At 34.5% G+C, this 13004-nt stretch overlaps 2 protein-coding genes across 2 annotated transcripts; one reads left to right on the plus strand and one right to left on the minus strand.

The window, feature by feature from the left end:
• Positions 1 to 1102: 1102 nt before the first annotated feature.
• Positions 1103 to 3361, minus strand: LOC114717408 (myosin-binding protein 1-like). The gene is made up of 4 exons (XM_028902535.1): positions 2601 to 3361; positions 1721 to 2419; positions 1451 to 1506; positions 1103 to 1219 (listed from the first exon to the last, which is right to left on the minus strand). Exons 1-4 carry the CDS (start codon positions 3325 to 3327, stop codon positions 1103 to 1105), a joined length of 1599 nt encoding a protein of 532 aa, XP_028758368.1. The 5' UTR covers positions 3328 to 3361.
• Positions 3362 to 5664: 2303 nt separating this feature from the next.
• On the plus strand, positions 5665 to 11063 carry LOC114717382 (iron-sulfur protein NUBPL-like). The gene is given in 10 exon segments (XM_028902504.1): positions 5665 to 5783; positions 5868 to 5976; positions 6225 to 6347; positions 6486 to 6490; positions 6865 to 6957; positions 7933 to 8059; positions 8861 to 8946; positions 9511 to 9636; positions 10687 to 10726; positions 10729 to 11063. Coding segments are annotated over 10 exon segments (852 nt in total). The 5' UTR covers positions 5665 to 5756; the 3' UTR covers positions 10845 to 11063.
• Positions 11064 to 13004: the final 1941 nt, after the last annotated feature.

The raw sequence follows: 13004 nt of genomic DNA on the forward strand, positions 1-13004 counted from the left end.
GAAGATGATATATGCACGTTTATACTTTTTTATATTATCACAAATCTTAAGATTAAAGCTTAGTACTTCATATCAAATTACCCCAAAAAAAAAGGAAGAGGGAGAGTCTTCCAACTCTGCAGAATGATGCTCCTCATCCTGTTAACCTTTGATTTCAAAGCAAGTAACAACTGATGTCCGTCAATTTTTGCACAACAAAACTGGAAGAAACTAACGATCTACATCACAATAAAAGTGACCAATGATGCTCACACACACACACACACAGACATATATATATATGTATAGATCAGCATCAGCTTGATGATCGGAAAGATTTTACTTAAATAAGAGCAGAATAAATTGTATTGTACTCCGAGCGTTGCGTCATTCCGGTGGTCTGCTCCAGTTCTCTCACTAGCTACGTCGTCCTTAACAATAGCCTTTTTCTTTTCTTTTTTCATTTTTCTTGTTAATTAGTTTTTTGAAAAACAGTTGCCCCTAATTTGAGCCTGTCCCTGGGTTCGCCCGTGTACTTGATCACGTTAATACTAGGCGCATGCATGAGCTATGATACTTGTGTATTTCAGATTCAGTGCCCATTAATTTAGGGTTCACCAAAACTCTACATTAGTTACCATTTACAACTTACAAGTGTTATTGACCTCAGTTTGAAGGCGTAGCAAAGTAGCTTGTCTTAAACATTCTCCAAAATGCCGTCTTTCCAATTTCTTGTTCATGTGCAGGACGGATTTAGACTTGGTACCCAGTCTTAGAGCCATGTACCTGATGCATAAATATCCTATTTGAATTGCCTGCGCTTAATTTGGATGCTTTTTTTTCATTTTGTATTTGTTGATTTTCTTTTGACAGCATATCTTTCAATTTGAAATCATTTACTATTGTTCTCTATTATGCGTTCATTAAGATAATAATATTGAAATTTAATTAAAAAATTATTACATATGTACCGTTCAAATTGACTCTGAACATCTACAATAAGATGTTTACATGGTACACATTTAGAGATGTTTCACAAGATCCTGATTCGGGCAGTGCACAACAGAAAACTATGTTCCCAAAAAAAAAAAAAAAAACTACTTTACCACTTCAGAGTCGTGCCTCACTTCCTTCCATATTCGGTAAATGCTTTATGCTTCGGCTTGATCAGATGGTATCTGTCACAGTTACAATCAGCAATTCCCTGTGGGTACTTAGGACAACTGGGGATAGTGTCCTCCTATAACCACCATACCCAATGGAGCCAAGCTGTTTGGACTTGGGATTTACAGTGAAAGTTCTTTCCCATCACATGAACTTACATTAGAATATGAAACTCACCATCTTATCAGCACAACGGGACTAAAACCCATTATTCTCTTCAGTTAAAAGAACAATGGGCAGTTCAAAACTGACCGGTCAAAGAAGGAACAAGCGGTTAAAGCTAAGGCCTACTATTCATTTTTTGTACTCTACTATCTTGTTCCGTGCGATCTGGAGATGCCTGTTCTTGAAACGCTCCTGATCCTTCAAAATTGGGAGCCAAACCAAATGAATGAAACGTCATTCTCTCTGTCGCATTTGCCCAAAGGCCCCAAATATTGCCAGATAAAGACAAATGAATCTTTTCTGACTATGAATTCTGAGCTTGTATTGAATTACAAGAAGAGTTAATGCTATTTGTGATGTGAGGTAAGCCAACATTTTGTAATGTCATGTTTGCCGCATTAAAAATGATTACCTTCCTCATGCATATTCTCATCCATAGGTTCTTCTACCAAGTTTAACCTATAAAAGTCTAGCTCTGCTTCCAAATCTTGTATCATTTTTTCCTTTTCTGACAGCAGATCATCAGCTTTCTCCAATGCAACTGCATCATGTTCTGCTTGCTCTTCCATCATTCTCAAATATTGGAGGGCCTCCATTCGGAGTGCTGCTTTATCCTCTTGTAACTTTGTAATCATAGCCATTGCTTCATTTGCTGCAATAGCAGAAGCATTTCTTTCTTCCTCCAGTTCCTTGTGTAAGGAATTGATAAATTGCTTGTCATACGTAAGCTGTCTCTTCAATTGATCAACAAGAGAGTCCTCCTCAATTCTACTGACAATGCTTCCAGACATAGATCCAAGACCAGAATCCAATGAGACTGACTTTTGAAGTACCTTAGTTCCATTGGAGCTAGCAGCATCAGCTTTTTTCTTTGGGGGATAAGCATCATCTAATGGAATAACTAGTGAGGTACTAGAATCTTGAGAAGATTTGTGTGATGATAGCTTCAATTCTTCCCTGTCCTTGTGCCTAAGACTTGTATGAGAAGAGTCACTTACAACCAGATCAGTTTTTTCGAACAGTTCAGCATTTATAGCAATCTTCATAAAACTGCCCCCATGATCTCTGATTGATTGAAGTCCATTATCACTTGCTTGAGACACATCTACAGCTGGAAACATTTCAGAAAGTACATGTTAACTTTTCTATAAATATTGGATAAAAAAATATGCAGACAAGGAGAAGGAGGCTACATTCCTCTGGTGACACCCCAACAATCGATTGAGTACCACCCAAAGCAATAGCTTCAGGTTGTGCAGCACAGAGGAAATTAGGAGAAACACAACAATTACCTTTATTCTTTCCTGGTTCCGCTGTGCTTGAGTCACTTGGAAGAAATTTTGATGATGCTATTGGTGTACATTGGCACTTAGGATCACTCCCAGCTTCATTGTTTTCATGAATTACAGTAGAAACATTGTTATCATCAGCAGAAAATGGAAACTCTGACTCAGGATGGAGTTTCAACTCAGCGAAGCCAGAATAACATAATGAATCACGACTGTTTTTCCCTACAAAGTGAGACGTTATCGATCCACAACAGGTACATGGCCTTGAATCCGAAGAACCAGAGAACAAGTCATCCTTCAACGAGCACTGGAAACTACAGTCACCATGAAACAGACCCAGTTTACCCACCAACAATCTATGAGCTTTTGAATTGGCTTTAGTCTTTGCTGTGAATGACAAGAGACAATCATCACACATGCCAACTCCATCCGCAACCTTATTGTGAATATGGCATGGCAGCAGAGAGGTAATTTCTGATATATGATTGTTGCAGAGTAGTGTCTGATATAACTCAGACTTTTGACCACCTAATGCAAAATCAAGCCTAGAGCACAATATACAAGGCGCTTGCAATCGACAGAAACTTGCAAACTTTGTTAGTAGATACGACAGCAGGGCATCGAAAAGCAATAGTATTATCAAAAACCACTCACAGACTGCAGATACGAGAAGAGCAGTAAATCCCCACACCCCCTGTGTCTTAACAAAGGAAATTTTACCTGCTGCCATCTCTACCTCTAATGCTCTATTAATCCATATAACTCAAGACAGGGCAATATGCTACACCCTGAGTCGATTATGTGAAATTTCAATGAGCCAGGGATAAAAGGTGAGAAACAATACATGAACCAACGCAATGAAATTATAATCCGAGTTGTTACATATAATAATAGGCCATTCTTGAAAAAACAAAGATAAAGACTAAGCTCAGACGGCCCAAGAACAACACCAAACAAACAGTGTCCAGTATATCAAACGAAGTTTCATCAAAATTGAAGTAAAAAAGAGAATTCGTTGAAAGAAGACAGGAGCTACGGTCAGTTTTTGCATGTTCACATTTAACGACTATGAAGTTCAAGAGAATCCATACGTGTTAGCTGTGGACTGAAATCAGGAAAATTCCTTGAAGAACCAGGGCAATTGACAAAGAAACAACCAAAGCTGTTCGATAAATTGATCAAGAAAAACTATGACCCTTTTTCATTCCAAATACCAGTGTAACTGTGAATGCGACCAAAACCAAAAAATAAATTCAAACCAACCCAACTGTGCCATAAAGTGCCTTATTATACTAACAAGTAACAATAAATTTAATAGCCCCACGCGCAAAAATTAAATGGAAAAGTAAATTAGAACATCATAGGCCTAACTTATCAATACAAAACCAAAGTCGGAATAAATTCGAGACGCCCGTCCTCTGGCAAAGATATAAGAAACATAAAGGGAAGAGATTTTTTTTTTTCCCCCCCTTGATTTCCGAAGATCATGATTAGAAGAAAGACCGGCAGACAATAAAAATTTTATGCTATGGCCTAACAAAATTAGAAACAACGTTCGTTAACGAAGGTAACAATGGTGAAAATCCAACGTAATGTGCATTCTGATCACAATGCAAGTCCATCCAAATTGTTCGAAAATCAAATGTAAAAATCCATTGAAAAACACATCAATTATGTCCATATTTGATTTTGGTTAATGGAGAAACGAAGAAATGCGATACCTGCTCTGGAGCTTGAGGATGAGAAAGAGGAAGGGGATGAGGAAGAGAGGTAAAGTGGCAATTTGAGATCAAACAGCACGGTAATGAATTTCTCCTGTTGTTTTCCTTTTATCTAATTTACGATCAGATTGGATAAAATTTTGTCAAAAAGGGTGCAAAACTCATCGGGAACGGACGTATTTAAATTACTAACCCGTGCTTAATTTAATATAATAGTTAGTTTGAATTTCAATTTAGTCCTAAATATAAGATTCTAATCCACTATATCCTTAACATTTATCTATTTTTTCTCAAATAATTTCTATAGAAGTTATACATGTTAAGAAATTACTTTTAAATTAAACACACATGATTAATAAGAACATTTAAAAAAAATAATAGTATAATACTCCTCCGGTCCTAATTATAAGACCCAATTGACTTATTTGAGGAAATTAAGGAAGTAAGTTAAGTTGGTTATTTATAATAAATAAGTGTTGTTATTCCTAAAATCTTTGCTAATTAAGTATATTGGCTAAAACTATCATTATTAAAAGGATTATCTTGGAAAAAAAATGCATAAATATAAGAGACAAAATGGATTGGATCTTATAATTAGGACCAAATAAAAAGTCAAATTGGGTCTTATAATAAAGACCGGAGGAGTATCTATTTACTACAAATAACTAATTCAACTAACTTTCTTAATCTTTCTAAATTGATTAATTAGACCTTATACTATCTTCAGTCCTAATTATAAGATCTAGTTTATAGTTTATACTCCTCCGATTTTAAATACAAGACCCTTATACTAGGAGTATTATAAATGAGAGTACTATTAAACACCTGAAGTAGTATAACATAGAATAAGGCGCGGAATTACTAGCGGCGCCTTCTCTATGATCAACTGACCGTTGAAGTTGAAACCGCCTGGCCCTCGTTCATTTGGTGCCAGCAAGAAAATTGGGCTCCGGAGGATTAAAATTGGGCCAGCCCACTGGTGCTACCATATTTCAATAATAATTTTTAAGAGTGATTTTCTAATAAATAATTATTTTAAAAAATAATTGAACTGATTTTTTTCCAATGAAATATTTTTTTTAATGTAATAAATTTTAAAAATTATTCCTTACTAATATATTATATCATATAAAATCAAAAGAATGAGCCCACTTAGAGGGCTTGGCCCATCCTTTTTTCCTTTAAAGAAATGGGCTTTCATTGATCCATTCTATTTGCAAATTGGGCTTCATTCATCAGAGCACCCTAAAAGGAAAGATTGGACGAAACTTTTTCGGTCAAATAAGCGCGTGCCTCTTCCCACCGTTGTTCTCCCTCCCTCACTCCACTTCTTCACATCGCACGGGAGACTTCTTGCCATTCCTTCTCCTTTATATACCAGAGAATCTAACGCCACACTTCGCTCGACCTGCTCTCATTGTCTTCTTGGCAGGGATATATGAGGGAGGTGATCAGTTCCTTCAGGGTACGTCTGTCTGTTCGTTGCGGGCTTTGGTTTTGACGGCTGTGTTTCCCCGTGTATAAAATTGAATTCTCAATTTGTGCGCAGAGGCTTGGAAGTGTTCGGAGCTACGCGAAGCATCTGCGTATTGATGGAGTTAGAGATACGATTGCTGTCGCCTCTGGTAAAGGTGGGGTGGGCAAGACTACTACTTCAGGTATTTTGCTTCCTCAACTTCTGTCCCAGCACTCTTATGTTTGTCTTCTGATGTATATACATGGAACAGTTTGTTTGTGAACGGTCTGGTTCGTTTCCTGGGATGGTGCGTGCAAAAATTATAAGTTTATTTCTGTTCTATAAGCATTCTTATTTTTGAACTTTGAAAATGCTAATAATTTTTTGTGAGGGCCAATTTCTCCTTTCTATGCATTGTTTAGTGTAGTAATTTGCTGTTTTAATGGGCAGTGAATTTAGCTGTTGCGCTCGCAAGTAAGTGCAATCTCAAGGTTGGTTTGCTCGATGCCGACGTATATGGTCCAAATGTTCCCCCCATGATGAACATTCATGAAAAACCAGAAGTGACCCCAGGTATTTGCTATTTCTTTCTTACCATCAATCTTCCTTGGGGCGCAGTAATAATTTAACACGAAAGGGGAGCTGAGCAAACACACTACGTGGCAATGATTGAATAACTAGTATACATGCAATAACGCATAACGGAAATAGATAAAGTTATTATCCCCCCAAACCCCCCCCCCAAAAAAAAAAAGTATCACTTCCCAAGAAGTGTATACAAGTTGAAGCAAAAGCATCGCGAACACTCTAACAGATACTCAATTAACGTCCAGGCATTGAACTTCTTAATGCTGGGGATAGTCGCTTGAGAATTGAGATCATTAACTTAAATTGCTTTCTATGACTGATAGAGACAACTAGAGTGATAATAATGTTTGAACTTCTCTCGTTTCCTTCCCATTTTGGATTTCAAGAATGTATTCTGTGGATGGCAATATTATATTGCCAAGTGCCAACTCGTTGCACATATTTAAATTGTGTTATAAGTTTACTTCAGTGTTTATTCGGCTATTTGCTTCTTTTCAGAAAGAAAATGATTCCAGTTGAAAACTATGGGATAAAGTGTATGTCAATGGGTTTCCTTGTGGAGAAAGATGCGCCAATTGTATGGAGAGGTCCCATGGTGTGCCTCTACTTCTTGTCTATTCTTCTTCTCTGTCCCTTTACTGTAGTTCAGCCTTAATTTTATGCTGTGATACGTTGTTCTCCTTCCTAGTAGATTTTTGTTTCTGTCATGCATTTATATTTTTGTTCCTGACTTAATTGAAACCAAAAGTAATGAAAACATTTAGAAGGGCTGAGATAAATTAAGTCTGCCACTAGAGTGAACCTTAGATCTTATATGCATGTTGAAATTTTTATTTTTAAGACTGACACAACAGTGTTTCCCATTTTATGCTTTAGCAGAAACTATTTTCTTTATATTATCTGGTAGACATGATAGATCTGAAGTTCCTGCTAAATGTATATGAGTGTAACGTTAATTAAAAGCAGCCAGTTACTTGTTAAAAGCATAGAATATGAAATATCCGCTCATTCTAATACCCAAAAAAAAAAATCATTATTACAATCTTTGACTATTTCGGTTTTTTTTTAAGTGTGAAATCATGCAGCTTTACTATATAGTTTAAATCTCTTTTAATTGAGATGTTAGCCGTTTGATTCTCCAGTCCAGTGTTTAGTGGAAAAGTTCAACATATGCTAAGTTGATAATTTGCTTATGAACGAGGGAGAAAATAGGGGGAGTGGGAGGTGACCCAATAATTTTGTACTTAAATCAGCAAACAGATGGTAATGATGAAGTTACTGATGTAATTTGTCTTTCTCCATGCATATTTTGGTATATGCACTTAAGTCAGGAGTTGTTGCATATGCTTAATGTCTCATGAATGAGATTGCGAACATTAGTGCTTCTATTGTCGTTGTTTGAGATCTGATTCACTTTAAAGATATTCTGTCTATAGTAGTTCTCTCATGATTGAGGGGTTAGTTATTTCAATCTGTTTTTGGTTCTGGCAAATTCCTACTGTATATGTTCGATCTTAATGTTATCATACGGCCTTTCACTGTTTTAGCTTTTGTTACTGGGTTGTAATAGGTAGCAAGTGCGCTTAAAAAAATGACACGTGGAGTTGACTGGGGAAGCCTTGATATTCTTGTGGTGGATATGCCTCCTGGAACCGGTGATACCCAGATAACAATCTCACAGAATCTACAATTATCTGGTAGTTTAAGAATTTATGGAGACAGTTCTCAAGGCTTTTGTTATGGGGGATTGTTTTTTTTTTTTGGTGTGTGCGTGTGTGTGTTTTTTTTTTTTTTTTGGGGGGGGGGGGTTGTTATTTGACCTTTTACTTCATAATCTCTATGTGGTTCTTGTCCATCTGATGTTTGAAATATATCATATGTGGACATTCCCTTCCCTTCAAATAGACTAAGGAATTTGGGAAAAAAAAAACACATTCCAATTTTCAGTTTTGGCAATTAACCCCTTCAACTTTGTGGTTTGCAAAATGTTTCAATAGCCAATTATACGATATTATTTTTTTTTTTTTTTTCTTATTATATTCATCTTAACTACTTCTCTTGCTAAAAATGGCTCTTGTACCCTTTTGTTAAAAAATATAAGTAGATACTGATAGTAATAGACATTTTACTTACTTTTTCATTTCCTTCTTTTCTATCAATAAATGGGACCTTAGTGAAAAAGTTCAAACCTAAAAACGCATTGAGACATTTATCAAAATTGAAGAGAACTTGTGGGTATTGGGTAATGCTGAAGGTTAAATGGCTTGTTTACCAAAGCCCCAACAGTGAAACTGAAAGGGCTTTTTACAATTACCATGACTTGCTGTTTCCAAGTTTAGTCATATAAAGTTTTTAACGTGTAAGCATGCACAAACAAACAAAAATCTCGTTATTTTGAGATGTTTCTTTTTAGTGGCTCATATACTCCATTCTTGTATAGTTTACATTAGAAGGGAAAAAATCTTTGGTTGTTAATTGCATAGCTGCTTCTATTGCAGGTGCAGTGATTGTTTCAACTCCTCAAGATGTTGCATTAATGGATGCTAGGAGAGGAGTGAATATGTTTAATAAAGTTCATGTTCCTGTATGGTCATCTTTGGCGTACTTATTCTTAAAATGTACTTACATTGATATAGTCGTATTGACGAGTTTGAGCCAGAATATATGGGCACTGAATATGCATGAATTGGGTGGTGGACAGTGCAAGGATGTACAGAAAAAATAAAAAAATCTATGGGCTCAGTCAACTTGATATTGCATTTTTCTGTACATCCATCCACTGTACACCACCCTTTTGAGTACCCATCAATGTGCTAACATGATAAGCTTTCATTTAAATTTCTTTTTGTCCCTTTGGGGACATGTGATAAAATCGTATAGACTTCTAATCAGAAGTTATAGTTGCAGTAAAACTTTTGCAACAAAGACAAGAAACATATACCCTGTTGACGGATATATATGCAATGTGTTTTCATTAATGTAATTTATTTTAAAGCATTTATTTTTTCCTCCATGTAAAATGTTGAGGGTGAAATTTTTGTGTTTCTATCTTTGTCAAGCCGTCCCTTCCATTCTTGACTTCAAATATTCCGGAAATGGATTTTGGTGTTGAGTATCCTTCTTAATGGATCTTCTTTTGTAATCACAGATTCTGGGAATTGTTGAGAACATGAGCTGCTTTAAGTGTCCGCATTGTGGTGAACCTTCATACATATTTGGGAAAGGAGGGGCTCGTATGACAGCAGCTGACATGGGATTAGAATTATTGGGTGAGGTCAGTATAGTATTCATGTGTTTAATGATCCTTGTTTTATCATGTTGATGTTAAACGCTCAACTTCTCAGATTTTACTTTTTGGATTCAAATTCATGGTTTGGTTGATGGTTGTACGAGGTATCATTGTAGCGAGTATCTGGACACGGGCCGGCTACTTTGTAATACAGTTTTCCTTTTTAAAAAAGAAAAAGAATTATCTGAGGGTCATTTCCTTCTTTTTTTTTTTTTTTTTTTTTTGCCTCTCCTGGTTATAGAAGCTGCAAATAACCATTTCTAATCTCCGAATCTTTCGACAGTTCAAAAACAATTTAAGAAGTGAATTGCCAACTTCCATGTGTGACCAACTGACAGACGTACTTCTACGTTGGGACATGGAATTATAATATTTTAGGTTAATATAATCTTTTGTCTTTCAAGTTTGTCTCATTTTAGTTTTGGTCCCTCAAAAGGCAAAATAGTTTAAGTTTTTATTAGATTATAGAGGCTAATATTATAAATAAATAAAAATTTGAGGAACCAAAACCTATGATTTGAAATTTAAGAGGCCAAAACTAAAATGAAGGCAAATTTAAGAGATCAAAGTTTGTATTAATCTTTCTTTTTTTTTTGTGAAATAATTGAGAGAGGAGTATTGACAACCACCCCTTCCTGCCTGGAATTTGTGATTCTTTCACATCAGCTGCTTGACGTTATAATTAAATTGGAATTTCTACATGAAGCACAAGTAGATCATCAGGCTGTTTGGGATTCTAGGTTCTTGTAAGTGTTGTCAACGGCGGGTGCCATGTCAGAATGATATGGCAATCTTGGAGCTTTCCTCTATAGAACTCCAAAGGCATGGCCATGACAGTCACCGTGATAACACTAGTTTTTACAAAAAAAGAAAAAAAAAAGGAGGTTTTTGCTTAAATCTTGTGATATAATATCTGCATATGAAATGGTTAGTGAAGAAAACCGGCATCTTTTTCTTGATGTTCTAAAGTGATTGCCTTCAACATCCATCTACTGCATATGTTAACCAACTCCCATCGGTGTTTAATGACTCCAGATACCGCTAGAAGTGCAGATTAGAGAAGCTTGTGATGAGGGGGACCCATAGTGCTGTCCGCCCCTGATTCTGCGGCATCTGAAGCTTATGGTGATGTTGCTCGAAAACTTGTTCAGAAACTCAAGGAACAACCAGCCAAACCTGAAATTGTACCATGAGGTGCTGGGCGCTCGCCTTGCATGTTATGAGTTTGCTGTTTAGATTTTATTGGAGGGATATTGAGGGATATGGACTAGAGTTGTCAAAACGGGCCAGCTTTTTAAACCTTTTTAAGTAAAGCGTCGGGTTTGTATTTTAAGAGGTTGAAAAGGAAATTGGGTTTAGAAGGGTTAGCTCTTTAGGGTTCAGAAATAAAAAGATCAGTCTTTTTAAATCCACCTATTTTTTTTTATTATCAAGATATTTATACAATTATGGATTAATTTTTTATGGATAAATTTGAAATAGAAAATTATTTAGAAGAACGTTAGTGAATCCATATAATTGGAAACAATTAGATGTCTTGAATTGGTAGAAGGACAATTAAAATCAATTTCTAATTCTTTCAAGAATGACAGTTGATATTCTTAGTATTTCAATCACTATAGTAGCTACTAGCTAGTGAATCTTTATTTACTATTGGTTTACATATCTTAACAAAGTATTAAAATTCTCTTATTCTAACAAATGTTTAGACTTTCATTTGTACTCTTAACTACTACATAGCTTTACTTTAGATAAAGGTGATGAAAAAAAGCCCTATATTTTTTATCATTGAAGAAGAGCCCATCTCTAGTGAAAAACAATCAAATGTTGTTGATCTTGATGATGGTGATAAAGATGAAGATAATAATTATGCTGATATTGTTAATATGTAGTTGCTTAGTTTTTATCTTTCTATTTTTCCTCTTTTATTTGGTTTTTTTTAGTTTGGATAATAATTCATTAGTATTTGTTATTTTTCTCTATACATCATTAGTTTATTTTACTTATATTATAATTGGAATAAAATTTTTTAGAAGTTTTATTGTGTTATTTTTTTATTTTTAAGATAATTGAAAAGATTTAAATTTTAAAAATAACATAAAAGACCGACTCTTTTAGGCCTCGACCCCATATGTCTAAGGGTCGGGTTTTAATAATATGATAATTTTAAAGTTTGCAGATTTTTAAGAGCTAGCTCTTTTAAATCCTGCCTTTTTTAGGTACGAGCTTTTCAAGTTAGCCTTTTAAGACCAAACTGGCCTTTATTGATAGTAGAGGTGGAAATCAGGGCCGGCCTTTTAAGGCTGGTGGGCTTAAAAGGCCGGTCTTTCAATACTGAAATTTAAAAAATACCCTAATTTATTAGGCCCGGCCCTTAAGCTACAGGGGTTAGGGCCGGCCTAAGGGCTTTTGGCCCGTTTAAGGAAAAATGTTGTTTTTTTATATTTTTTTATAAAAAAACAATAATAAACCAATGAAATTGTTAATAAATACATAAATATGAATAAAATTAAGTCACAAATACAAAATATCATCATATATAAATATCCATCAATATCCAAGAACATCTAAAACATTCATTAATAAGATAACAACATCTAAAAATTTTATCTATAGTGTAATTGTGCAATAAATAAACTATCATTAATCTTTTGAAATTTCATCATCACTATAATTAATTGCTCTTCTTTATAAGTATGCTTTTCTTTCGTAACAAAAATATCAAGTTTTTTTTCTTTATAAGAATTTTACGTTAAAATTTTACAATCTAGCTATTATTTTATTTTAATGTGAGAAACATTATTGTTGAAACTCATGAATTTCTAATTCAAATTATAAAATCACAATGTATATAAATATAAAAATACTCTATTATCAAATATATATACATATAGTTTAAAAATATCAACGCATATAATATAAGTCAATCATTATTAAAATCCAAATTAACCCATTTTTTAAAAATTTTATTGATAAATTATTGTCTAAAACTAAATAAATCAAATCATTCTGTAAAATTTAATTTTAAAATGACAATAATAACTAAATGTTTGAAATATTATTACAATGTAAAAAATTAATAATATTATAATTATATAAAAAATTTTAAAAAATAAATAAATAAAGGGCCTAAACGGGCCGGCCTAACGGCTCGACCTGTTTTCCCGGCTCTAATTGATAGCTCTAATATGGACAGTTTGTGCTGTTTACACGAGGGATTCCACGGGTGCCACAAATAGGGTCAAATCTAGAATGTTTTAGATACGCTGCTCATCAGTGCTATACTTAATTTAAGAGTTGATGTTAATTTATATGTAAGAACTATTTCATATATTTATCAATTTTTTTCAAAT

The sequence above is a fragment of the Neltuma alba genome, unplaced genomic scaffold, assembly GCF_004799145.2.
Source record: "Neltuma alba isolate B1F8T4 unplaced genomic scaffold, ASM479914v2 tig00011735_pilon, whole genome shotgun sequence".
Classification (NCBI taxonomy): domain Eukaryota; kingdom Viridiplantae; phylum Streptophyta; class Magnoliopsida; order Fabales; family Fabaceae; genus Neltuma; species Neltuma alba.

Excerpts from the sequence above, each read along its gene's own strand:
- LOC114717408 (XM_028902535.1), bottom strand. The coding sequence starts at position 3,327 with ATGGCAGCAGGTAAAATTTCCTTTGTTAAGACACAGGGGGTGTGGGGA. Across the intron at positions 1,507-1,720 it reads TGAGAATATGCATGAGGAAG|GATCAGGAGCGTTTCAAGAA; the intron begins GTAATCATTTTT and ends CCAATTTTGAAG. Across the intron at positions 1,220-1,450 it reads GCACGGAACAAGATAGTAGA|GAGGACACTATCCCCAGTTG; the intron begins GTACAAAAAATG and ends TGGTGGTTATAG.